Here is a 27,449-nt window from a genome sequence, read left to right as displayed (position 1 = left end):
ATTAAAACGGGTACAAAATAAAAATAAAATAAAAAGAGAGATGGGAGAAGAGAGAAGGAGAGAGAGAATTAGAGGTTTAGATCTTTGCTATTTTTATTTGTAATTGAATACATAATATATATTCTTATTTATAAGTGAATGAAGATATACAAAGAATAAAATTACAAGAAATCAATAATATTAATTAATTTATATAATAAATTAAATATAATAAAAGATAAGTCATATTATCGTTTCTATATATATGTGTATATATATCTCGACTAAAATATTATGAATATATTTTTATTATAATATGAATATTTTATTATGAATATATTCGATAGTTTTTTTTTTAAATAATATATTTGGTAGTTGCTGCAACAACGAAGCAAGCACCCATATTTTATTTGATAGTTGATACACAATATATTTTTACAACATATTTTATAATAATATTGTAAGATAAAGATATTTTTATAGAATAATATTACTTTTATAAAATAAAAATTTATAAAATTACTTCTTATTTAACACGTTATCGTAAAATATGTCGTGAAAAATGTTATCTATAAATCATTTTCGATTTTATTTTATCATTTTCTGTGGAAGGCTGCAAGCACCCATATTTTTAAGCTTTTTATTGTTTGGCAGAACAAATATTTCAAGCATTAACTGTGGAGCTAAGATCCTCCAATTCTGTCACTACACGTGTGAGAAATAATATATTTTAAGATTATTTGGGGGATCCAAGGCACCAAAAAAACCGTCTCCGACTACAAAGCCAGTCACGCACGTGCGATACTCCCTTTGTGTCTCCTTGTCCGTGATGCTTTTAGTTTTAGCTCCCTCCGTTCTCTTTACCCTTTTTTGTTTCAATATACGTACTTCCACTACTTCTCTCCATGGAGCAGTTCTACTCGGTTAATGGATACCCTTCACATTAATGAAAGTCTCAGCTCACACGCTCAAAGCTCTGCAACTGATCTCTGTCCGTCCTCTTTTTCTTCCTGAGCTTGGTAACAGCGATATTCTCCTTGTGTTTTTTTTTTTTTTTTTTGATTTTTGATATTTTTGTTCTTCTGCAAATGATTACAGCCCATCTTTAGATATATGTTCGATTTCTATTTCATTTATATTTGAAGTTTTTGGACAACTATATTAGATGAAAAAGGAAAAGAAAAGCTGCTGAGCTTTGGTATTTTGTTTAGAACAGAAAAAACATTGTGGGTTTCTCGGGCTCATTTGGACGTTTAGAATATCTTAAAATATATATGAATAATAGTAAAATTATTTGAGTTATGATATTTTATTGGGTATTGAAAAATGAGAGGAAAAAAAATTAAATAAAAAAATTATAAATTTAAAATCTTGTTATAATTTTTTAATATTATTTTTGTTTTGAAATTGAAAAAAATTATATTGTTTTTTATGTTTTGTTTGAAAGTTTTGAGAAAAGTTGTATTGAGTTTTGTGTTTGGATAATGTTAAGATAATGATTTGAAAAAGTTGAATATTTGAAATTGAAAAGTATTTTATATTTGTGTGATGTTTAAGAAGAGAATATATGAGAATACCTTGTTATATAAACAAGGCCTAAGGCTCATTTGTTGAGCATCATTATTAAGCTACTTGTATCTTTGGTTTTGGAAATTTGGTTTAATTATATCTTTAAAGGAAAAGTGGTGAGTCGCTTTTTTGTTATTTAGGCTCTGTTTGGTTTGATGGATAATGTTACTACAAAAAAAAATCTTCATTATTATTTAAAATTTGCGTAAAATTAAATATTTAATCTGAGCGTAAACGAGGTGTCATGATAAAAATTGCCCAGAACTGTTATGATTATTTTTCGGGAATAATTTGTTCTCTGTATCACTTTCGTTAAACTGTCTCCTGTCGAAACAAATGAAGTCCTCTGAGTGGTTCAAATTATCAGATGTTTAATAGAGTGATTACGCATCATCACCTTTTGAACACTAGTGCTGTACAATATATTGGTAGATAGAACGTTTGATCATCTGCATTCGTTATTGGAGATGATATGGAGAATAAGAAAATTGTGAGCTGCTTCATTGAATCTTTCTGCTGGCAATAGGTTCTCCACAAAGAACGAAAGGATGTGTTAATTGTTTAGTAAAGGTGCCTTTGGAAATACCATGGCAATTGAATGGTCAATTCTGTGACAACACAGGATTTGAAGGCTTGAGTTTGTTGTTCAACTTGGAAGCAGTCATCACCACATATAATGTAAATGGATCACTTTGTTGAGACATTTTGTGCAGTTTTACCGGTGCAGTTTTCTACTAATAAGATGGTGGCTTTCAAGTTATTTTGCGGCCTGTTAATGATGTTGAATTTGCTCATACAATCTTGAAGAAAGAAAATCTTGTGATTGAATTTCTATCTGTTACAAAAAGCCATCAATATGTAGTACCTTGTTTGGTGGATTTTTTTTTCATACGTATAGGTGGAATTATTGTTGTTAGCTGTTATTATAAAAACATTTCATTTTATTCAAAAAAAAAAAAAAACAGCTGTCATTTATTTTATTTGAACTCATATTGTTTAATGGTTTAACATTACGATATGATTATTTTTATTCTCAGATTTGTTAAGAGAGTTATTGGGTAATGGATTCCTGTGATTGCATCGACTCACAATGGCCCCATGATGAGCTTCTAGTGAAATATCAGTATATCTCAGATGTATTAATTGCCCTTGCGTATTTCTCCATACCTTTGGAGCTTATATATTTTGTTCAAAAATCTGCGTTCTTCCCATATAGATGGGTGCTCATGCAGTTTGGTGCTTTTATTGTTCTTTGTGGAGCTACCCACTTTATAAACTTGTGGACGTTCTCTGTGCACTCTAAAGTTGTTGCTGTTGTCATGACGGTTGCAAAGGTTGCTTGTGCTATTGTATCATGTGCAACTGCATTAATGCTTGTTCACATCATACCTGATCTGTTAAGTGTCAAAACTCGGGAACTATTTCTAAAGAACAAGGCTGAAGAGCTTGACAGGGAGATGGGGCTTATTCTTACACAAGAAGAAACTGGAAGGCATGTTAGGATGTTGACTCACGAAATTAGAAACACACTTGACAGAGATACTATATTGAAAACCACACTTGTTGAGTTGGGTAGGACTTTAGGCCTTGAGGAATGTGCGCTATGGAGGCCATCACGAAGTGGTATGAATCTGCAACTTTCGGACACCCTAAATTACCAAACACAAGTTGGGTCTACTGTGCCACTAAACAATACTATAGTCAATGAAGTTTTCAATAGTCCTCGAGCAATGCGCATACCATACACATGCCCACTGGCCAGGATCAGACCTCTTGTGGGAAGACATGTTCCACCTGAGGTTGTTGCTGTGCGTGTTCCTCTTTTACATCTCTCAAATTTCCAGATTAATGATTGGCCTGATCTCTCCACAAAAAGCTACGCAATCATGGTTTTGATTCTACCTACAGATGGTGTCAGGAAATGGCGAGACCATGAATTGGAACTTGTTGATGTTGTTGCAGACCAGGTTTTTTTCATTACTATGTTCTATTTGACTTATTTGCTATCTCTCATTTCTGTGCCACACGTAATATGTATCATAATTGTTTTCTTCTATATTTCCTACCTCTTTAGTTTTTTTGATTCTGAGTTTATCCTTTGACACTCCTACAGGTAGCTGTTGCTCTTTCACATGCTGCAATTCTGGAAGAGTCTTTGCGTGCCCGTGATCAGCTCATGGAGCAGAATGTTGCTCTGGATTTAGCTCGACGTGAGGCAGAGATGGCTATCCATGCTCGCCTTGATTTCCTTGCTGTCATGAACCATGAAATGAGGACACCAATGCATGCAATGATTGCATTATCTTCACTTCTTTTAGAGACTGAGCTAACTCCAGAACGAAGGGTTATGATAGAGACAGTACTAAAGAGTAGTAACCTTTTGGCAACCCTTATTAATGATGTTCTAGATCTTTCTAGACTTGAAGATGGAAGCCTAGAATTAGAAACTGGGAAATTCAACCTTCATGGGGTTTTCAGAGAGGTGAGTATCCCAGCAGTTCAATATTTGTTAATGGAATTGAAAATAATCTTGATTTGCTACAGCTTAACATACAGGCATCTTGGTAATGTTATCTGTCCCAAATTTGCAGGTCATGAATTTGATAAAACCTATTGCATGCGTGAAGAAGTTATCCACGACTTTGCTTCTGGCACCGGATCTACCTGTATGTGCTGTTGGTGACGAGAAACGGCTTATGCAAACTATTTTAAATGTTGCGAGTAACGCTGTGAAGTTCACAAAGGAGGGATACATTTCAATTATAGCATCTGTTGCAAAACCAGAGTCTCTAAGAGATTGGCGACCCTCTGAGTTTCATCCAGCGTCAAGTGATGGTTGCTTCTACCTAGTAGTACAGGTTGATAAATAGTGGATTTTACTTTCATTCGGTTTATTTTTCTTCACAGGTCTTGCAATTTTTCTTTTGAGGCTTAAGGCAATTCTTGTTATGTTATGACATGTAAGTTTTGGTGGTGATTACTGGGTATCCTTGCATTTATTATCTCTTGTGATCTGGTGCTTTACTTTAATGATCGTCATATAAGATGTCTCATCTCAGCATCTATGGCTAGATGCCTGGATATAAGCTAAATGAATTATCTGGCCTTTATTTTTCTTGTATGGTTACTGCATGCCATCTCAATTCTCACTTGTTTTCAACTGTAACATCCCTGTTTCTGCAGGTCAAGGATTCTGGCTGTGGCATTCTTCCACAGGACATTCCACATATTTTTACCAAATTTGCTCAGTCACAAAGTGGATCCAGTCGAAAGAATGGTGTTGCAGGACTTGGACTCGCCATTTGTAAACGGTAAGAGTCCACGATCTTAGACCTTACATGTGAATACTTGCACGGATAACTGGTTTTTCCACCTGATAATATTTTTGACCGTTCATGCGAGTATGCAAAGTGTTTTAGAGATAGTTCCTTCCCAATATCATCTTGTGGAAGGTTTTGACTTTTGACTAACTAGCAATTGCCCCAGCGTGGGAACAATCAAATAGGATTGCAATCCAGTGGCTGTCTTGTCCCTAGTTTATTCATTGTTTGCTTTTAACTTTCCCTTTCCAAATTCTGATCAAATGCCTTGCTTTTCAAACAATTGAATCAGGTTCGTAAATCTCATGGGAGGACTGATTTGGTTAGAGAGCGAGGGCCTTGATAAAGGGAGCACTGCTGCATTCATTGTAAAACTTGGGATTTGTGACAACCCAAGTGATTCAACCATGCACCCGGTTGCACCCAGGGGTCGAGCTCGTAAGGGCAGTGGAGATCTTCCTGGACATAAAGCTGTGTTTAGAGATATTGATGATGTTGCTTCTTCAAGTTGCCGGTACCAAAGAAGTCTATAAATGCTAATGCATGCAGATTTTGTTGCATCAAATGACTTGCTAAATATGCCTAGCCACCCCCCCCCTCCTTCCCCGGCCCGCCCTTTCTCCCTCCTCTCAACTCCTCCCAAGTAGGCTGTGTAATGCGAGGCTAACATTGATCGAGGCCCAGAATAATGGTGCTGATGGAAACCGCATGGAATGGCGTAGATGTAAGTTTGCCAAAAGATTATTCCAATGGCGGTATATTTTTGAGCCATGATGTGCGATATATAACACCATAACCTGCTTATAATTCATGTCCAACATAAAAAACAAGACGGTACATTGATTTTGATTCATGAACCTCGACGATGGTGAAACAATGATAGGAGGTGACGAAAGCGTGATATACGCAATTGTAACTCGGAAACTTTCACTCATAATATGTACAACGCTTTTGACATGGCATGAGCAACGTTATGTCGGATGTCAATGTCTGCCATATCAGTGGTGGTGGTCTTAACTGGGTTTCATGTAGTCTATAACTCATCATAAACTAAGGAAATTAAAATATATATATATATTAACAAAAAATGTTGGAAAAATCAATACATTGGGGAACAAAGTAACGAATCTAATGAAAGGGATACAATTATTTTTGTAATTCTATAATAAATGGATGGTATTTTCAATAAAAATAGAGCTATAAAAATGTTATAAAAAAGTGTTCATCTTTATCCTTTTCCCAGTAGCAAAGTATCAGTAAGTATTTCTTTTTAATTAAAAACCCAAATGAAAACGTTTAGGGTGAAGCCCAAATATATTGCAAGAGGCCCATTAATAGAAAAAAATGACACGTGTAAGCATTTGCACCTTTTACGTCGAGCCCAAAACGGCCCAAAATGCCGAACCCCTCCCCAAACCCTAAGGGAGAAATGAATCGCATTTCTGTGGCCATATATAAACCTCAGCTTTCACGAACTCTAATCCTCTCTGCTATAGCAGCTACCATAGAAAGCGAGAAAGAGAGTGAGACAGCGAGCGAGTGATTGAGAGATGGTTTCGCTGAAGCTCCAGAAACGTCTCGCAGCGAGTGTTCTCAAGTGCGGTCGAGGCAAGGTCTGGATCGACCCAAATGAAGTCAATGAAATCTCCATGGCCAACTCTCGTACGCTCTTGTTCTCCCTCTATTTGCCCCTCTCTCTGTCTCTCTCCAGTTTTTAATTTTTTGTTTTTTATTAGGGGGTTAAGATATGTTTTTGTTGTGCGATACGTCATCGGGTTTGATGATGTTTACCTCCTCAAACTTTCTTTGGTGGGAAAAGGAAATAGATGGAAGGTTTTCTGGGCGTGTTTCCACCTATGGCTTTGCTAGTCGCTAATGTAAATTTTATCTTTTTTTTCGTTCTTTCTCAGCAGCCAAACGGGCGTTGGATCTTTGTTTGTGGGGGTCGGGGGGTTTTAATTCTACACTGTTAGGGTTTTGTATGATTTGGCCCATTTGGGATTATTTAGTCGATATTGGAGCTGGAAAATGCGTTGTCTGATTGGATTAATTGGTTTCAAGTTATATTAATTTCGCGGTCCACCGTTCTGCCACGCTTTTATGTTTTAAGTTGTCACTCGAGGTATCTTTTTGGCATCACTGTGTGCTGGTTAATCGGAACTATTCTTTCGTTTGTACAGAAAATGAGTGAAAATTTTCAAATTCTGACCGAAGCCGCTTTGTTATACTCACACAAATTGTTATGTTTGCTTGACTGTACGTTTTCTCCTTTATTGTCCTTATCAAAAAAAAAAAAAAAGGTTTTCTCCTTTATTGGGTTTAGTAGAATCTTTTTATTTACATGATATGCGTTGTTGGTAATTAGTGCCTCCTAATGTTTTAACCCAATGGAATTTGTGAATAATTTTAGTATTGTATACGGGATTATTTTTGTATGTGCTAGCTAGACTATTATTTATGAAGACCTTGAAGTGCTTGAATAATATTGTTGAACATTATCGATACATAATCTATGTAAAAAATTTTATGGGCTTTTTTTGTGTTTCATTATTTTTGTTTGTGGATTCCGGTGCAGGCCAAAATATAAGAAAGCTGGTAAAGGATGGTTTCATCATCAGAAAGCCAACCAAGATTCACTCACGTTCTCGGGCTCGCCGCATGAAGGTGGCTAAGAGGAAGGGACGCCATTCTGGATATGGTAATCTTCAACCCATGAGAAATGTAGAAATTTGGATTCAAACTAAATGAATTCTGAATTTGGGATTTATATCTCGTGTCGAGTGTTGTGAATAAGGTCTCGTTTGTTTTCGTAGATGAGATGAGTTGAGTTGAGTTGAGATTAAAGTTAAAAAGTTGAATAAAATATTGTTAGAATATATTTTTTTAATAATATTTTTGTTTTGGGATTTGAAAAAGTTGAATTGTTTATTTTATTTTGTATGGAAATTTGAAAAAGTTGTAATAATTAGATGAGTTGAGAACTTTCTTGAAAACAAACGAGGCCTAAGTATACTCTTGTTATGTGTTGAAGACATTGACACTTGTTATTTGCACGACCTCACTGAACATGCACATCTATGAACACAGTTAGCCAATAAGTCATCTATGTGCCAATCATTTGTGGAGGTCCATCAGTGAAAGATCTTCATTGCTGTATTGGCCTAACCAAAACTCTAGAAGTGATGTGGGGGGAACACCATGATCAGAAAATAGTTTGGTGTTTAGTTGCAGTTGTAAGAGCTGAAGCTAGTGGAAATTTTGTAATACTGAGTTTTAGTTTAAATTTCTTTCAGGTAAGCGTAAGGGTACGAGGGAGGCAAGGTTGCCCACCAAAGTGCTATGGATGAGGAGAATGCGTGTGCTCAGGCGCTTACTCCGAAAGTACAGGGAATCGAAGAAGATTGACAAGCACATGTACCATGACATGTACATGAAGGTGAAGGGTAATGTTTTCAAGAACAAGCGTGTCCTGATGGAGAGCATTCACAAGTCCAAGGCTGAGAAGGCGAGAGAGAAGACTTTGTCTGATCAATTTGAGGCAAAGCGGGCAAAGAACAAGGCCAGCAGGGAGAGAAAATTTGCTAGAAGGGAGGAGCGATTGGCCCAGGTTAGGCTTTCAGTATTATATTGTATATTACAGTGCAAATGCTTATTTGGATGCATGAATTTTAGATTGTGTTACATACAATTTATGCACTGGTTTGCATTAAGCCTTGTGTCATGTGCAAACTTGATCACCTGGCTCTTGTTAAAAGAATGATGGTCACTGGTGCTATTTTTTTTAACTTGAAAAAGATCTTCAGTTGTAAATTGGTGGAATTCAGTCAGTTTGTGTTTAACCGATATTTGGTAGCTATTTTACATTTGGTTTTGACCTTTTGCGTTTTATTGGCCAAATTTGTAGGGACCGGGAGAAAAACCTGCTGCGGCTCCACCAGCTTCTACGCCTGTCACTGCTTCTCAACCTACTCAGTAAGTGATAAATTTCTGTTACACGCCCATTTGAATTTAGCACGTCTGTTATTTTCAACTAAATAAGTAAATTTATTTCACACGCAGGACAACTAAGAAATCCAAGAAGTGAGACCGAAATGAAGAGCACCGAAGGATGTATGACACTCGATGGCCCATGTGTCCTCGCTTACCGGTCTAGAGTAGTTTTGACGAGTCTGTTTGCTATTTGTTTGTTTTGGAACTTAGTTTATATCCTAGATACAAGGAGACTTGATGCTTTGGTACTTAGTTTAATTAATGCTTACTTTATTATGCCGATTGGTTCTTACGGTTTGAATTTGAGTTAGTTTGAGAGGCCTCCATGTTGTTTTCTTAGTACACGGACAAATGTCCAACAAATTTGCATTTCCTTAATTAGGTGTGGGTTTCAATTTCGGGCTCCTATTGGAGTTGGTGCATTTTTAGACTCAATATTTAGTTTTCGCTAGTTCGGTTTCATTTCGGAATTGAAGTGGAATCGAACTTCATCATCTGAATCCAAGAAGATAGCACACCCATGCACCACAAAATGGTCAGATTTCATTCACATGGTTGTTGCACATATTTTGTAATTAGATCCATGTATGCATTGCTAATGATCAGAATTTTCGTTTTTAGCCTACAAATTGCAGCAATATGGAAAATGGTTTGTGCCGTGAAGAAAATGAGTAATATAAGCATGATATGCTCAAGAAGGTCGTCTTCACTAGCCTTATGGATTTCACTTGATAGATACACGTCTTTACCGTGCATATTCTGTGTACTTGGACTGCGACTTATTTTGGGGGTAGCAAATCGTATCTTCGGTGGTGTTTGTATCGTGTCAAGTCATAAATATTTATTATATGGATTAATCTGAATTTAATCTGTTAAATTAAACGTGTCAAATTTTCAGATCTTAATTCAATTCATTGAGATAATGGATCGGGTCGTGTCACTTGTTTTAATTTATATAATAATTAATTAGAAATATGTTAACGCAACACGAATTTAAATTCGTTTGTTTCATGTAAATAGGTTGAATTAAAACACATAATTTATTTTACTTTATTAACATAATTTCACATAAAAGTTAAAATCTATAATTATTAATAACCGCAATATTTTTAAAAAATATATATCAATATTTTTTAAATTTTAACATATAATAAAATTAATATTACAAACCATACAATAACAAATATGAGCATAGATTTAAAATTACAATCTCAATAATAAAAATATAAGCATACTGAAAAATATCAATATTACATTTTAACAATAATAAAATTTTAATTTTGAAATAAATTAACAGGTCAAAATGAGTTGATTTTGTGTTAAGCAGGTTGACCTGTTTATAAATCGTGTCTTAACGGATCAACCTATTTTGACATAAACATGTTAATATCAAACTCAAATTCAATAATTTCGTGTCGTGCTCGTGATAAATTCATGAGTTATATGATATATTGCCACCCCTACATTATGCTATGCACTACGAAATGAGATTCTTGTTAATTATAAGAAAGTGTTAATATTGCTTGAGTGTTCTGCGAGACGAATCTTGATCGTTGGTTTCTTCATCCTCTTCTCACTCTAACCTTAAGGGATTGAACCAAACTAAGGGAGTCAACCAATTATATTATAAGACCTGATAGAGTCTCACAGGCTCCACGCGGACACCCCTCTCTCACATGAATAATGCAACATAGTATTTTTGTTATATCATATAAATAGAATTAGGGTTAGGATACAATACTGATGTATGATAGATATATTCAGTTGGAGTTGAAAATAATGCAGTTTTTTTTTTTTTAAATGAAAAATAATAACAACTATTTTAAAATTTATTTAAAATAATGTAGTGTAAAATTGAGATTATTTTAAATGAAATGATACAATAACATTAATTGATTGTAACATCCTCTTCTTACTCTAACCTTAATTGATTGTAAAATGAGTTGTAAAAAAATGATAGGTATATCAATAGAAAATGTCAACTCCTACTTCATCAACTCCATTAGTCTTCTCATGAAAAAAGTTGACGTGTCAATTATATAATCAATATGACATAGAAAAGCGGATGGAAAAAGATGACATTTGTCATAATATGTAATTTAGCATTTAAGAGTTTTTGAAAATACACAATCAGCATGCCACATCATCATAAATAATATTAAATATTAAAAAAAAATATTAAATACAGTCCTAGTATATGTAAGTTTCATACATTCTATTTAAAAAAAATAGATCCACTATTAAAAAAATTAAAATTTTCACGTAGATTTCATATTTATCTATTTTTTCAAAATGAATGTACAAGACTTACACAACGTAAAATTGTAAATATTATTTCTCTTTAAAAAATTAAAATATGCGCTTTTATTTTTATTATGTTGGTAGTTTTATAACTTTATTTAATTTTTTATTTTTAAATTCCCCCCTTACAATGCGAGGGATTTGTTTTAAAGTTTGTAAAGCTAATTGTTCCAACTTCCAGTCCTCTCATAGGTGTATGTTATTTTTTCGAAATATTATATACGTGATATTTTCATCTCACTTTTATTCAATATTACCAATAGAAGTTGAGTTTTTCTTTAAAAGAAGTTAAAATGATTATGAAATTACCACCTATTATACAATGAGATAATAGTGTAGAATGTATTTGTAGAGGGGAAAAATATACTAGCCCATAAATTGGTCCAACCTATCAAGATCTTAATATGGATAAAAGAGGGGGATAAAAGAGATATAAAGACTGAAAATGTCAGGAGGGATCAAGGAGAACAAGTCAGACACATCAATGAGAGAAGTCATATCATGACATGGAGTTTCAGAGCATGCCAGAAAGAAAGCAGGCCAAAGAAGGAAGTTGACACACGCAACAGATGGGTACATATATAAAGCACACGGCCAGATTAAAATAAATAGACTAATGAACAACTTTTACTTCGGGGAGGGACCGAGCTCTCTTTTAATAAGATCTTCTTCTTCAAGCAACTCTTCAAGGACGACATTGCCCTCAACAAGAAGAGTTTCAACCTTCTTTATACAGTGAGATATGAGAATCTATGAGTGATTATAAACTGATATATTATATTAGAGATTTTCTTCCTTAAACTTCGTGGACGTAGGCATATTGCCGAACCACGTAAATCTTAGTGTTATCTATTTTTACTTTCATAACATTTATTTTCTATTCCATGTCATCGACATACAAAACGTCACTGTACAGCCGCATCGGAATACTGCCAGAAGCTACAAATAATTCACATCGCGACACTGAAAGTGTGGATTTATCCAGTCCCACAAAACACGACGTTAACAATATTACTATTCTATATTTTTATATCTCCTCGTATAGAGAAATTGGCTGTTTTGTACGTAAAGCTAGAATTCAAAATTTTTGAATTATTTATAAATAAATAAATAACGGCATTAGGATGAGGAAAGAATTTTTTCTCGTATAAAAGTATTGATAATGACTTATACATCTTCATATTTATCTTTATATTTGCATAATATTTTTTTAAATTGGTCTACATTAAATTATGCATCTTTAAAATTTTGCATAGTTATGAATAATATTTTTTCAAATTTGAAGAAATACTATTCACTCTCCAAATATTATTTTATTATTTTTTCTCTCTCCTATCCAATAAAATCAACTTTGTGAAATTTGTATTAAGATAATTTTGATATATGAAATTTGTATTAAGTTAATGATATAAAATGTTTTTTTAGTATATATTAATATTTATTGATAAAATTAGTCATTTTGATATATGAAATTTGTAAATATTTAGATATATATATAAAATTGGTATTTTTAGTCCATATTGCTAATTGTAAAATATAAATAAAAAATATATATTTTATTATTATTTGGTTCAAAGATGTATAATATAATGTGAGAGTTTTTTTTTATATGTAAAATTAATCTTTAAAAAATATAATTTTAAAAATGTATATAAAAAAACTAATGCCAGTGCTCAACAGACTACCATTGTTAAGCTACCTTTCTATGAAGAGAAAAAAACTCAACCCAAGGCTTCAGAATATATAAAGCAATAAATTGTATCGAGTTAAAGTTTTATGTATATATAAAAATACTGTGTTATAATATCTGAAAAGAAAAACCTTTTTTTGTCCTAATCTTTTTTTTATAGTACTATGGATAGGCCTTTTGTTATTTAGCAGAAGACTGGTGCATATTTGACCCTAAAAAGATTAAGGATGCGTTTGGTTACCAAACTCACCTCAACTTATCTCAACTCATCATTATAACTTTTTCAAATTTCAATATAAAATATAATAAATAATTCAACTTTTTTAAATTTCAAAATAATAATAATATTAAAAAATAATATTCTAACAATATTTTATCATCACAACTCAACTCAACTCAACTCACTTCAACATCCACACACACCCTAAGGCTTTGTTTCGAAGTTAAATTTTTCTCAATTCATTTCAACTCATCATTATAATTTTTTTAAATTTTAACATAAAATATAATAAATAATTTAACTTTTTCAAATCTTAAAATAATAATAATATTAAAAAATAATATTTTATCATCTAAATTCAACTCAACTCAACTCAGTTCAACATTCAAATTGAGTAGTATGAAGCGAGCCAGCCAAGCTTCCCATGTACTAGAGTGTTGGGTGGAGCATCATTCAAAGGCGAGTACTGTTATGGTCATAAAATATTATATAAAAGTAATTATACAAAATAATTTTATAATTTGACGAATCATATAAAATCACTTCAGTTTATAAAATTATTTTTATATTATATATTTGTGACTAAAAATTGCAAGAAAGAGAGAGGAAGCTCTTGCCTGCTCAAACAACTAAGAGATCTTTTATATATAGTCGTTAGATATAATCGGCGTGCAGTCGTCCATACCACGTCAGATTTAAAATGAATTGTTTACTCTTTTTCTAAACGAACACTTTCGCCCTCATCAATGCTCTCTCTCATCAACTCTCTCTATCTCTCACTTCTCGGGCCGTCTCTCTCTTCTATCAGTTCTCTCTCATCAATTCGATCTTTCACTCTTATCAGTTTCATCAAGTCAATCTCGTTTTCTTCAGTTTAATCTTTCTCTCATCAAGTATTTCACGTCAATCCCGTTTTGATGCGGTGCAATAAACGTTTTTCAACAACTAATTCAAGGCTTTGACTAATTAAAGTCTTCTTGAACTGACACGGTATCATATATTCTATATATTTTAGTTCTTCTTTCGTCGTACTGTATTATGTACCATTGTTTATCGAGAATTAGATAATTATTTAAAAAAAAGTATATATAAATTCAAGAGTTGATAAATAATACACTTCAATATAGATAATATATATATATATATATATATATATTGTATAGCGTGTGATTAATATTATTTTTTATTCTAAATTTTTCATCCTCAATCGTATAGTTGATATAATACAATCTGAATGACTTTCTTCTTATCAACTATTTAAATATAATCATCTTCTTAAAAAAAAAACTATTAAAATATAAATTATTTAAATTATGTCGGGAGTGGCTAAAGATTAAATTAAGAATGAAGAGTGGTATTTTCGGTTTTAGTTTAGATAATTGGATATGAGAAACTTTCTATTTATAAGTTAGTGTAGATAATACACTTAATAAAAATATTTACATAATATAATTTAATTTAGAAGATAAATTTTAAAATTTAAATTATATAAATTAAATTTTACCATTTAAGTGACGTAAATAATATACTTTATCAGTCAACTTAACAATATAATAAGAATAGTTATAAACTTACAACTCTTTTATAATTATTTTATAATTTATTTTCAAATAATTAATAAAATCAAGCGGATCCATTAAAAATAAATTTTAATATTAGTTGTAAGGTTTTAGAGAATAACTCGTAAAATAATTAGAATTCGAAAAGTCTCAAATTATAAAAAAAGGAAAAGAAAGAATCGGTCCACGTACATCCACTGCGAATTCAATTTTGCGGCTAAGCATCGGTGGTAGTACATCGTACAATGAATACGACAAGGCAACCCCCAAGAACAACAAAACGCTAAGAATCGTACAAGTTTATAGAGACTTTAGAATCCGCAGGCGCCCACCGAGGAAAATGAGATTCTGAAACCGGCAGCGCTTACCGCTGAAAGGAATTCAATTCTTCCAACTCCACCAACCACTTTGAGACACAACTTCCAAGTCGAACCTGGTTTTTTCTTTTTGCTTGATACCCACACCCATGTTGAATTGTAAAGCCAACTAAAACTCTGGGGCCCTCCCACTTTGGTATCCAAATCAAAGTTTCCAAAGGATTCAGATTGCTTGTGTTGTGGTTTCCTGTTTGGATGGATAGATAGAGATACGTGTGTTTCATTCTAATTAACGTTGTGATCCACACCCAGCATTTGATACCCATAAAATTCGACGTAATTATAAAATATATTTATTGTGTGAATTTGACAGAATCCATAACTCTCCCTCTCTCTCTTGTACATAGGGAGGAGCTATGAACGGGATGAGTGAGAATTTTTGTTTTACACCCACTAATAGACACATGACGCGTAGAGATTCTAGCAAAATGAGTAATAGAATTGTATGTAAGCTATTTCTCACAAAATCAACTTCTTCCCAGATCCCTTTTCTGCCCTCTCTCTCCCTCTCTCTCTCTCCTACCAACCACTCTCTCTCTCTCTCCCCTTTGAAGGTGGGTATCTCAACACCCCGCTCTCTCTCTCAAGCCCAAAAGAAAATAAAGTACAAATTCTAGTTCTCTGTTAAGCACAAAAATTGAAGAAACATTTTTTTGAAAAAACATGAAAATGTTTCTGGGCATTAATATATTACTGTAACAATTGAAGAAATATTTTTTTGCGTATTATTCCATGTCCAAATTCGAAGCACGACATCCTACTACTTACTTTTTCCTTTCTCTTCTCAAATATAAAAATATAAATTTTATATCTGAAAGGGAGAGAAGAGTGAGAGGGAGAAAAGAGAAAAAAGGAAGAGGGAAATGGGAGAGAAGAGGGGAGAGCTCGGGGGAGACAGAGAAAACTGAAATAGAAAGAAAGACAACCTCAACTCACACCCACCATAACACATATAAATCTCCTTGTCTAAATTTTGTTGGAGAGTGTAAAATCTCAAACGACACCTAATCCAGTTTGAAGCTTTTTTCCCTTGTACATTATCTGCTTTGTCTACAATCCGGTTGGGAATCACCTGTGGCCTAATGTCAATACTCCTTGAGATAAGCAAGAACAATTGTTCGTGTTTTGAAATATGAAGCAAAAAAAGGGCAAAAACAGACTAATATATGTGAACTTAGTTCTAAATATATGAACTATGTGTTGTTTATAAACCCATTTGCAGGAAGCACGTTTATCGTTTGAATATTATTTTGTTTCTTTTTGGGTCTTTTCTAATTTCTTGTAGCACCTGGCTGCCTCTTTTCATTTTGCAGAAAAATGGTGGAAAGTGCGATCTCCACCTGATTCAAAGGAGTAAGGTGCATCATCGTACAGAATCAATCCATGAATGCAATCTTAAAATTAAAGCACAATTTTTATTAGACAAGTAGAAAAGACAATTTCACGACAAGATCGAGTTCTCAGTATCCTATTTGACTGCAAAACTTAGAAACTGATACTAAGGAACCAATGAACAAAACCAACAAATTCCAACATATTTACAGTACGTTAAAAAATATTTGGAAAAGCAAAGGTATCATCATTCATCACTTCAATTGCAAATGACGCTGTTACAGAGCCAAAGAAGTCTCAGAGGCAGAGAGGATCTCCTCGTCATCGAAGCTCCAGAGATCAGCCACGACGCTTTCCTGAGCAGTATTGGGCGCTGGTGGTACCGACTGACCGTCATAGTACTGTATCTGATAGAACTTCATGAAGTTCTCGTACGCCATTAGCTCCTCTGACAGCTTCTGCACCTCGTTCTCTTCCTCCTCCGGTTTTTCAACCACTTTCTCTTCCTCTTTAGCCTTCACCTCCAGATCGTTAGCGCAAAGCAACGCGGTTGATGTATAAGCCTCCTCTGACCCTGACCCCGACCCAAAGCTCTCATCCCCGGAACCAACGATTGGGTCAGCGTTCGCTTCTCCAATAGCCTCAAATCCATCATAACCCAATCCTTCAATCTGGTTCAGATCATAATCGAACACAAAGTCCGAACCTTTTGAATAGCTATTGTTCAGATCAGTGTTATTCTGGGGCTGTTGACGAGGAAAACTGGGGATGCTCTGCAGAAAGGGCGGGTTGTGGTGATTTTGGGAAGCGGTGGTGAAGTAGCAGCCATCGACTTTGTCTTCGTTGGGGAAATTGACTTTGGCTTTCTTTCCACGTATCTTCCGGGCCTCTCGGTCGTAGGCTCGGGCCGCTTCTTCGGCGGTGTTGAAGGTGCCGAGCCAGACACGAACCCCTTTCCTGGGATCGCGGATCTCGGCTGCCCATTTACCCCAGGGGCGTTGGCGAATCCCTCTGTAGAGGTTCTTCCTCTGCCTCTTCGCCGGTTTCTTCTCTTCTTCATGCACATCACCTGCTTGCATATAGTTCACATTCAGAACCTACCATTTTCTTCTTCTTCATCTTTCTTTTTTTTTTTTTTTTTTTTAAAGGAATAAAATGAACAATCCTCCCTCTGTAAAGTAAAGGGTATGTACCTGAAGGGACCTGGCGTCGTTTGAGAGGGGCTGAGTCATCATGGACGAATAGGCTCAGCTTCGACTCGAAGGTGTTGAGCTTCACATTGGGCCACAGATCAGAAGCCATGTTGTTGTGTTGGCCATGTCGGCGAGGAGGGATGAGATTAGCGAGAATAGCACCGCCACACATTCTTAACGCCTAACTACTTTGTTTCTAGCGTGCTGAGTGAGATTGTTGTAGGGGTTTTATGAGGTTGATGTATGGTTTTGGAGACAACAAAGATAGGATTGTTGTAGACGAAGATGATGTCAAAAAGAGTTGGAAGAGTCTCGATAAGAAAAGGTTGAGAAGAAACGAAGACAGTAGAAGGGGTTTTGTAGTGCTGGTTGGGTCATCGTGCACAGCACTGTTTGTTTTAGTAGGCAAAATTTAGGAACCTTCCTCGGATGGTCAGTTTTACTGCCTTCCTTTTACGCTATCTCGGTCTTTCTTGCGTGGCTGGCCTGACCTGGCAAGCATATCAAGATGCACATTTTTATTTTTCTGTCTCTCTTTTTTAATTTATTCTTTTTTTCAAAAATAAAAAGTAACATTGTTCTAGTAAAAAAAATGTTGAAATAAAATTTATCAAACAAATTACACTTCCCCCTCCTCATATATAGGAAAATGATAGTGCGCCCCAAGGTTTGCCCCTAATTCATTTTATCTATTTATTTATTATAAATGTTACTATTAGTGAATTTGTATATTTTTTTAAATATTTAAAAAAATTAAAAAAAAAACAAAATGAACAAGCGGTCAACTCCAATGATAAGAATTGGGCGGCATAGTAGCATAATCCTTAAATATATTATAACTTGTAGTTTACAAATTATATGATATGTTAAATCTATTTTATATTAAAAATAATTTTTTAATTTGATGATATATATCACGATAAGTCATATCAATTTATAGCTTTAATTTAATAAAATTCTTTCATAAACCAAATATTTCTTTTTAATAAGGATTTAGAGGATGTTTGGATAGTTAGTTGAGATGAAATGAAAGTTGAATAAAATATTATTAGAATATTATTATTATTTTTGAGATTTAAAAAAGTTAAATGTTGATTATATTTTATATGAAAATTTATAATAATTACATGAGATGAATTAAGATATGTTGAGACGACTTTTGTATCCAAACCAGGCCTTATCATCGCATCAAAGGTTGTTAGTCTTAAAGTTTCTTATTAATTTAATTTCAAATTTGATTGCATTTTCTTTCCGCATCTCGTGGCAGTTAAGTTTAAGAATAATAAGTCATATATTCTCCTCCGCCCCTTTTAATTCGATTGGCTTGGCAATATATTGGCAAGTCTAGTAAAGAGCATTTGTATGCGGTGAGAAGATTTAGGGACATCATCTAATATATGGGCTGATGGGGGGGGGATTCATAAATTGTACCCAACAAAAAAATTTGGATCCCTAATATATATCTATTTTTTAATCAAATTTCAAAGTTCAGATTGGACGAGAGACATGGCATACATGATATGAGTAATGCCATGCATCATATTACTATTATACTTTTATCACAGTAAGTAGTATGTAATATATTTATCACTATTAGATAATAAAAAAGTATGAAATAAATAATCATTTAATAGTATAAATATGTCACATCTTACTTAATGAGATGGAAGTGAGATAATAGTATGGTGTATAAAATTTTCTATATAATATAACTGTTTGAATGAATTATCAGAACATGAAAAGCCAGAATTAATTGACGAATGCAAATGGATTTGTGTCATTTATTAATAAATATATATATATATATATTTATATATTAGCTACTTAGATTAGCGATCATTATAAGAAAGTGGTAAGCAGCAATTAGCTCATCGAATGTCCAACTCGTGGGCATTATGGATCCATTTTAATTGACTTTCTAGAGAGGAAGTCAGACGGCACTTGACCCACTCACACCTACAGCTAAAGCAACGTATATCATTATATATAATCTTTTGGTCGTCTATTTTACTTTGTAATTGGTGGAAGCGTGCGAAGGACATGAGAAACACGACAATTCCCAACATTAATTGCATGTTGCAAGAATTTGTAAGTTTTGCTGATCTCACCAATGACGACAATATGTCTCCGAGTAACGATGATCTTCTAGATCTGAGTTCGGATCACGTACGCAGTGGTAGTCTCATCTTCTCGTTCAGATCATGAATGGTAAAACCGGCGCAACATGTAATATTGTGCAAAGCGTCCTGAAAAAAATTGAAATTTATTATTGAAAAATTAATTTTTTATTATCTAAATATTATATTTATTTATTTTATTAAAAAATTATATGATATTTACGCATTTCACAACAGTAAATATATTTATTTATATTTAATAATTGTTTCAATTATTTAAGTAATTCTGTTTTAAACAAAAATATTTTTATAAAATAATCTTTAAAAGTAATATAGTTTTATAAAAATATATTTAATTTAAAACATAATTATATATAATGCTACATACAGTTGTGGAGTACATAAGTATCATGTAGTCACTTTGAAAAAAAGTGAGATTCATTATTAAAAAATTAATTTTTTTTATATGAATCTCGTATTTAGTTATTTTTTTTAAAATGATTGTACAGTACTTGTGTATTCACGATTATAATTATCATTTCTCTAAAAAAAATTTATTTTAATTGTATTATTAGTGAGTTCAGAATTTGATGTTTGCGGCTGACTTTTCCTAATAGAAAAAAAAAACTGAACGCACAAAAGTCAGAACGTGTAATCACTATTTACATAAACATTGATTACACTGTTTAAAGGTGTGCCCGTGCGTCTAGCTAGCTTTACTCCATAAATTTGATGTAGGGGTGGGCAGCAGATTACCCCGTCCGCCGCTGCGGGTGCGGGGGGACCCCACCCCGTATATACCCCACCCCACTCAATTTATAATATATATTAATTATATATTATATGTAATACGTATTATATAAAAAGAAATACCTAGACACAAAACGATATGGGTATTTTTTTTTAATACTCGTGTCCATAATTATGGGTTAATACCCAGTCGAAGAGCCCCCCAGCCCTTGTTTTTCTTCTTCCTCACAATTCATCTTCTCTCTCTCTCTCTCTCTCTCTCTCTCTCTCTCTCTCTCCGTAATTCTCGAGTCGCTGTTTGCCTCATCAATCACCATCGTCATCTCAAGTCGCCATCGCTGTCGCAGATTTCCATCGCCGTCTTAACCTCAGCGCCAGGCGAATGTAAGTAGGGCTCAATGGCTCACTCCCGAATCTCTTCGTGAATCGCCCCATATATTTTTATTATTATTATTAGAGGATGGAGATTGGAGGATGGAGGTTGGAGGAGAATGAAATTGTGAGTCGTAGAGGATTTGATTATGCATGTGGTTTTGTGAATTGCTTGATTGTGCTCAATAAATATGCTGTGAAATTGTTAATCACTGAATTTTTCATTGTTGTGGATATTGGAGGGCGGGGGGTGGACAGTTGGAGGTCCACCCCCGCACCTCGTCAACGGATGGGGTACTCTACCCCTGCATGGACGGGGGTGGAGCCCGAGGGAAAAATCCCAACCCCCACCCATGCAGGGGTGGGATACGGGTGGCCCTGTCCTGTAGGGGGCCGGTAGCACCCCTAATTCGATGTCATTATCTCCTGTGCTCGACGTGTTTGAGATAATAATTATAAGATAATGATATGTTCCTACATGCTATTATTTATTTATTATTATTTTTATTTGATTTTTTTCAATTTTTTATTTTATTTAATGATTAAAGAAGCGAGTATTAATAAAATTATATATATTTTTAATTTTTTCATAATGATTAAGGATGTTAAAAAAATACTTAAAATAAAATTATAAAAAAATAAAAAAAACTTTAAATGCACTATAAGTAGCAAATGAGTAATAAGAGGATAGTAACTCTATCACTACCCATAATTATATAAACAAGGAAGCTGCACCTTCTATTTATACTTTTTAGAGCATTAGCATTGGATTATGCATATACAAATATAAAATTTGCATAATATAACATGATTTTATATTTGACTATCTATTTATTAGTAAAAATAATAATAAAATATTATAAATCTAATAATTCTTTTTTCAATTTTTTTTTGTTCTATTAATTTTTTTTTCTAAATTAAGAGCAACATGGAAATATTAATGTTATACAATATGAGACTTGGATAAAGATGTGGATGAGTCATGGAGTGCAGCAAATACATTCTAAATATTTAATACAACACTATTAAAGAAACACCTATCTATTACATTTTTTAGCTAAAAAAACACCATTGAGAAAAACATAAATCATCACTAAGATTGAACACATTTCAGCCCATTACAAAAATATACACACTTCCAAAAGTTAGCTCATCACTAATGTTATTGCCCATCACAAAAAATAAATACAATGACCAATCACAAAGTTGCTGCCCAATTACATGTATTTCCATTACATGTGACTGGACGACCACTAAAATCGGATACTTTTAAAATCAGATAAAGTATCCGTTAAACATATACTAGTACTGTTAATTACAACATTGAAATAGGTTAGACAAATTCTTACACACCTCCTAAAGGTGTGGATGGGTCATCATATGGTGATGTGATTGCAAACTTATTTGTTAAAGTTTCAAAAATTTCATCTTGAAAATGTTGGAAATAAACTTGATACTTTGCTTTCATCTATCAAGATTTAATTTCATTATTTTAGCTTCAAACTTCTTCTTCTCAAGTACAATATGTTCATCACTATCCCACTTCGCCTTGCTATAAAATTCTCTCCACCATGAATGTATTTCTGTCAGCACTCATGCTAGCTAAGGCATGTTTAAATTCAGTATTTACATCACCTCTAGACTTCCTCTTTCTTTCCTTTTCTTTCTCAACCTTCTTGCCTGGAGGTCTCTCAAGGATGACTTTCACATTGTCACCCAAAATATCTTCTCCATCTGGAGTTAAGCTAGCACTGGCTGGACGTTTTCTCTGTGGTGTCCTCCTCGTTGACAATGTTGACTGATGTTATTGCCATTTTGGTTGTATCTCGATAGACACCAACAATGCTCTATGGTAAAAGTTGTCTTCTCAGTTTCTTTGTACATTATTTTTACTTTCTCAATCTTAAATGAACAAATTAATAAGCCCAAACATATAAAAAAATAAACAAATTAAATGAACATATTGCTTTCTCAATCTTAAATAAGCCCAAACATACAAAAAAACTAAAGGAAAAATAAAATTAATACCTTATTGACCTCTGTGGTACCACTCGGATGTATAGACTTTACTTATGCTACAGCAGCACAAAACTTGTTTGTGCATTTTTGGATCTATTGCTATCGATTGGTTAATGACGCAATCGAACGTTCAGGAGCGTTTGGTTTTTTATACTCATGATAGTATTCATAAACTCTTTTCCACATTTGTGTGGATTTTTGGTCAATCCCTCAAATAATATCAAAGCTAATGTTTAGTCAAATTGAAACAAAGAGATTATCCTCATCTGTGGTGAAAGACACACATTGAGATTTTTTAGTAGGTGGTTTTCGTTCACTTTCAACTTGTGATGGTTAGACAACCACATTATCATGTATGTTATTGAAGGGGGTGCTGCCTTCCCCTTATCCACTACTTCGCAAGAGAGGTGAAGAAGGGATCCGCATCAAATGAAAGCTGCATTCTTGAATAATTTGAAGTTTATCATAAAACTTTCATATGAATTTTAAACAACACTAAAATAATTAAGAGACAATTAAATGAGTGTTCAACAAGTCATTAAATGAGGCAGCAATAATTGAAACACTGCTCTAAGTTGGGAATTGGGACCCAAAATGCAAAAGAAAAAAAGGAAATAAAAAGAAAAGGAGATTGTGTCTTTTCTAAAATGTGTAGGCATGATGCAGAGGGATATAATGCACATGATATGGGACTGGGTCTCCCTATATAGTGGCCCTAAAACTGGTCCCTCAAAGATTTATAACGTATAAAAAAAGGTGGTTCAAAATCTTGAAAGGTTTCTTAAATTTCTACCTATTTTTCTTTTCAGTTTTGATTTCCCTTCCTTATCACTTTGACTTGGGTAGACAGACAATCTTTTCGTGAGAACTCATGAATTGTCAAAAAGAAGAAGAAATTGTTGTTGTAGAAACCCATCACAAATAATGTCTATGATTAGGTAAAGTGATTTCTCAATATTTCTCAAATGTTAGCAATATCTTCACACAAGTGAATGGTTCAGATATTCGATTCTAGGTCACAGTCATAATCCCTTGAATCTTTCATTCAATCTGGCCCCATCTATGTTGTGCAGACCCTTTCAAAAATCAATAGCAGCACTCCAAAAATACAAACCACAAATCACGACCCAACCCAAAATGAGAGAGTTAGCAACCGTGCAATAGACATCCAAAATCACCCAAAACCACAAATCATGGTATGCACGAACCACAAACCACAAATCACAACCCAAAAATCAACAACAGCACTCCAAACTAAAGCCCTAGCATTTTGGGTTGAAATATGCAAGACATGGAGGAACTCTAGGGTAAGAAACCACTCACCTGGCTGCCAAGATGTGGATTTGGATTGTTGATGTCGATTCTGAAGTAGGGAAGATGAGAGCGTTAGCAATCATGCAACATGTATTTCTCAAAATCAATCTCAAATGCCAAAAACAGAAATGAAGCAAAGAAAATTAGGGAGAAACGCACACATGCACCTGAGACGATGACCAAATACTGGAAGGATTTTGTGAAATACTTCTTGGGGTTTTTGGACACTAGATGGAACGAAGATGATGAAGATGATAGGGAGAGTAGGAACATAAATGGTGAAGAGTAGAGAAGAAGGAAGCTCGGTTTGGGTCCTTGGGAAACAGAATTTCAAGGGAGAGGTTTATTGAATAAAAATAAGATTTGGTCTTTGTACAGTAGTTTTGTATATATGACTGCCGAGTATGATACACTGTAGCTAAAAGTAATATATTTTTGCATTTGGATAATCCAATGCATATAATTTTATGTCAAATGAGTCAAATTTTACATTTTACTGGCATTTAGATAATCCAATGCCAGAGCTCTTAGGTGGGCTCCAACCATTGTTACTCAAAATGCTTTATTTGGACCAACGTCATGGAACACCTATTGGAGAGAGAGATTGCCATAACCCTTATTTTTGAAGGCCAATTCACTTGGGGTTTAGATAGTGAGATGATATGATAAAAGTTGAGATGAAAGTTGAATAAAATATTGTTAGAATATTATTTTTTTAATATTATTATTGTTTTGGTATTTGAAAAAGTTGAATTGTTTATTATATTTTATGTGAAAATTTAAAAAAATTATAATAATGAAATGAGATGAGATGAAGTGATTCTCGAATTCAAACCGGGCCTAAGGTTTAGTGAATGATTTTGAAATGATATTAACGGATCAATATTTTTGAAGTCCAATAATTTGATTTAAAGCCTTTTTAATATTTAAGGGCCCATTTCCAGTACCATTCTCCACTGGAAACTTGCAAAGTTCCGATTGATGTAAACCACGGCATGAGTGGTGCTCCTCTTTCGTCTTACCGCGTTCTGGAAGACGAGAACATGAATTTATACTCTGTGGGGCCCTTCTTCTACACCAACGACCCTCAGACATCACTCCCTAATGGTTATTAGAGTTACATTAATTGTACGTCGATTTCGTTTGGCTTTCTCTTTCTGTCAATTAAGTTGAGCTTTGAAGGTGCGAGAATATTCAATTCTGTTGTTTATTGATGTTGATTTTGTTGGTGGTAGACCAGGATACAGTTAACCTCTGCCATCTGAGACGATTGTAATTCATAAGCTTTCACAATTAATAATTTGAGCCCATGGTTCTCTATACCTTCTTGTTTTAAACACATACAGATTTCCTGGTATTTCAGTTAATATAATCGAGATATATCGATGCACATTGACGTTGATGTTAGAAATGAGCACGACGAAATAAGCCAGTCTGTACACCAATCATTTATAGAACCTAGCTAGGTACTCTTCCAAAAGAAAGACTGAAAAGGTCTAGTATTTATAACATAGGTTAGAAAGAAAATTAAATTATACAAGAAAAGGGTTAGCATTCAATCATGCACACGTTTGGCCTTACGGTCTGATAGCTTTTGTCTTTCTCATGAGGAATGTCTAGGGATTGAGTCTCCACAACCCAACCTACTCGCGAAGAAAAAAAAAATTGAGTTATGTAATAATGTTTGACAGGAGCCACATATATAGATGAAGATCATGTTGATACCTTTTCTAGGCTTCTTAATCAAAATTTGCTCGTATGACCCTCAATATAAATTTAATATTGATTGTTGAATATTAGATTTTATATTAATATCTGAAAATGTTTTTTTTTTTTCGTTTTATATCTGTTTTTTTTTTTCCTGTTATCATTTTTTTTGTTGGATATTTGGTTTTTTGTTTTTTTGCACGAATCCTTACAGATACGAACCTCTTTTCTACAAATCTGAAAATGTTCTTATTTTCTTATTTCTGGTTTTATATATATTTTTCTCTTCCTTTGATTCGATATGCATTTTCTTCTATGATTTTAGCATATTTTTTTCCACCTCAGAGATCTGAGAGTTTATTTGTAACATCTGGAAGATTTTTATTTTATTTTTGCAGATTTGAAACTTTTTTATTATCATTTATGTTTGAATATTATAGACAATCGGTTATGTGAAGAATGCAACAAAATTAAGGGCAAATATGTAAATATACAAACAGGGGCAAAATTAGAAAAAAATGTTAGATGAAAATACCGTTCATCCAACATTCACGTTTATATATATATGGTAGATATAAGAAAAAGGGCAGAAAAAAATAGAGACACGAATTAAGATTTAGGCCTCGTTTGTTTTCAGGAAACATCTCATCTCACCTCATCAGTACAACTTTCTCAAATCTCCACATAAAATAAAATAAACAATTCAATTTTTTTAAATTTCAAAACAAAAATAATATTAAAAATATATTCTAATAATATTTTATTTAACTTTTTAACTTTAATCTCAACTCATCTCATTTCATCTCTAAAAACAAACAAGCCCTTAACGTTATTCAAAACGGTGACCTTTGTTTATTGGGCTTTGTAATTTTCAGCCTCTACTGGATAATGTACATTTGGTTCATTTTTAGATTTTATTCTTATCTTTTTCCTCCATTTTTCTTCAATTTCCCTGAAAGCTCAAAATCTAGGTTTACAGTGGTACTCTGCCACCCTACAACGGTCATTCGCCCTTCCTTTGGTCTTTTCGCTCACCTTTTCATCATCCTTTACTAGGGGTATTGCTACCCACACCCCCGGGGTGTGAGTGCCCCCACTTCCAGCCAGTTTGCCCCCCGGAATCTGGCCTTGTACCTCGTGGGCAGGGCCTTCCATCCGGGTGCAAGGGACAAATTTGGAACCGACCCATAACCTATTTATGGGCCATTTTAGGCCTAGATACCATTCTAAATTGCCTAAATTAAAACAAAAATTAAAAAAATATTATATATATTACATAAAATGAAACAAAACTTGTTAAAGCATAAAATTCTAAGTTCTAACTATTAAGTTAGTAACTTCTAAGTTGTAACTAATAATCCTAAGTTATTACAATAATACAAATTAATCTAAACTTATTACAAATTAATCTAAAAATATTACAAATTGAAAAATAATTTAAATGAATAATAATGTTTCAATGAAATAAAAAATTGTAGCAAGATGACTTATGAGATCATTTGACATTGACTTTGAGTATTGAGATTGAAATTTGGGGATGGTGGGCAAGTGAGATTGTGAGATTATAAAATCTAAAACATTAATAGGAAAATAAATTAGAATTACAAACAGTATATACACATGTAACAAAGTTAAAAACT

General features: G+C 33.5%; 3 protein-coding genes across 6 annotated transcripts; 2 read left to right on the top strand and 1 right to left on the bottom strand.

Moving 5' to 3' along the window:
- Window positions 1-778: 778 nt before the first annotated feature.
- LOC121260426 (probable ethylene response sensor 1) lies at window positions 779-5,637 on the top strand. 4 transcript variants are annotated; one of them, XM_041162290.1, is made up of 7 exons: window positions 783-970; window positions 2,075-2,205; window positions 2,586-3,515; window positions 3,662-4,030; window positions 4,140-4,406; window positions 4,732-4,859; window positions 5,161-5,637. In XM_041162290.1, exons 3-7 carry the CDS (start codon window positions 2,610-2,612, stop codon window positions 5,399-5,401), a joined length of 1,911 nt encoding a protein of 636 aa, XP_041018224.1. In that variant the 5' UTR covers window positions 783-970; window positions 2,075-2,205; window positions 2,586-2,609; the 3' UTR covers window positions 5,402-5,637. The 4 variants fall into 4 exon arrangements, 3 of the variants coding, with proteins under 3 accessions (XP_041018224.1, XP_041018223.1, XP_041018225.1); XM_041162289.1 differs by having other exon boundaries at window positions 783-998; XR_005939716.1 differs by lacking the exon at window positions 5,161-5,637 and having other exon boundaries at window positions 779-998; window positions 4,140-4,508.
- A 690-nt stretch (window positions 5,638-6,327) lies between these two features.
- On the top strand, window positions 6,328-9,134 carry LOC121260425 (60S ribosomal protein L19-3). Its single transcript, XM_041162288.1, has 5 exons — window positions 6,328-6,530; window positions 7,444-7,566; window positions 8,162-8,475; window positions 8,773-8,840; window positions 8,928-9,134. The coding sequence occupies exons 1-5, from the start codon at window positions 6,419-6,421 to the stop codon at window positions 8,950-8,952; spliced, it is 642 nt and encodes a 213-aa protein (XP_041018222.1). The 5' UTR covers window positions 6,328-6,418; the 3' UTR covers window positions 8,953-9,134.
- A 7,266-nt stretch (window positions 9,135-16,400) lies between these two features.
- LOC121260424 (ethylene-responsive transcription factor 1-like) lies at window positions 16,401-17,947 on the bottom strand. Its single transcript, XM_041162287.1, has 2 exons — window positions 17,531-17,947; window positions 16,401-17,406 (listed from the first exon to the last, which is right to left on the bottom strand). Exons 1-2 carry the CDS (start codon window positions 17,700-17,702, stop codon window positions 16,616-16,618), a joined length of 963 nt encoding a protein of 320 aa, XP_041018221.1. The 5' UTR covers window positions 17,703-17,947; the 3' UTR covers window positions 16,401-16,615.
- Between the last annotated feature and the right edge of the window lie 9,502 nt (window positions 17,948-27,449).

The sequence above is a fragment of the Juglans microcarpa x Juglans regia genome, chromosome 4D, assembly GCF_004785595.1.
Source record: "Juglans microcarpa x Juglans regia isolate MS1-56 chromosome 4D, Jm3101_v1.0, whole genome shotgun sequence".
Lineage (NCBI taxonomy): Eukaryota > Viridiplantae > Streptophyta > Magnoliopsida > Fagales > Juglandaceae > Juglans > Juglans microcarpa x Juglans regia.
This window is presented reverse-complemented; position numbering and strand designations above follow the sequence as displayed.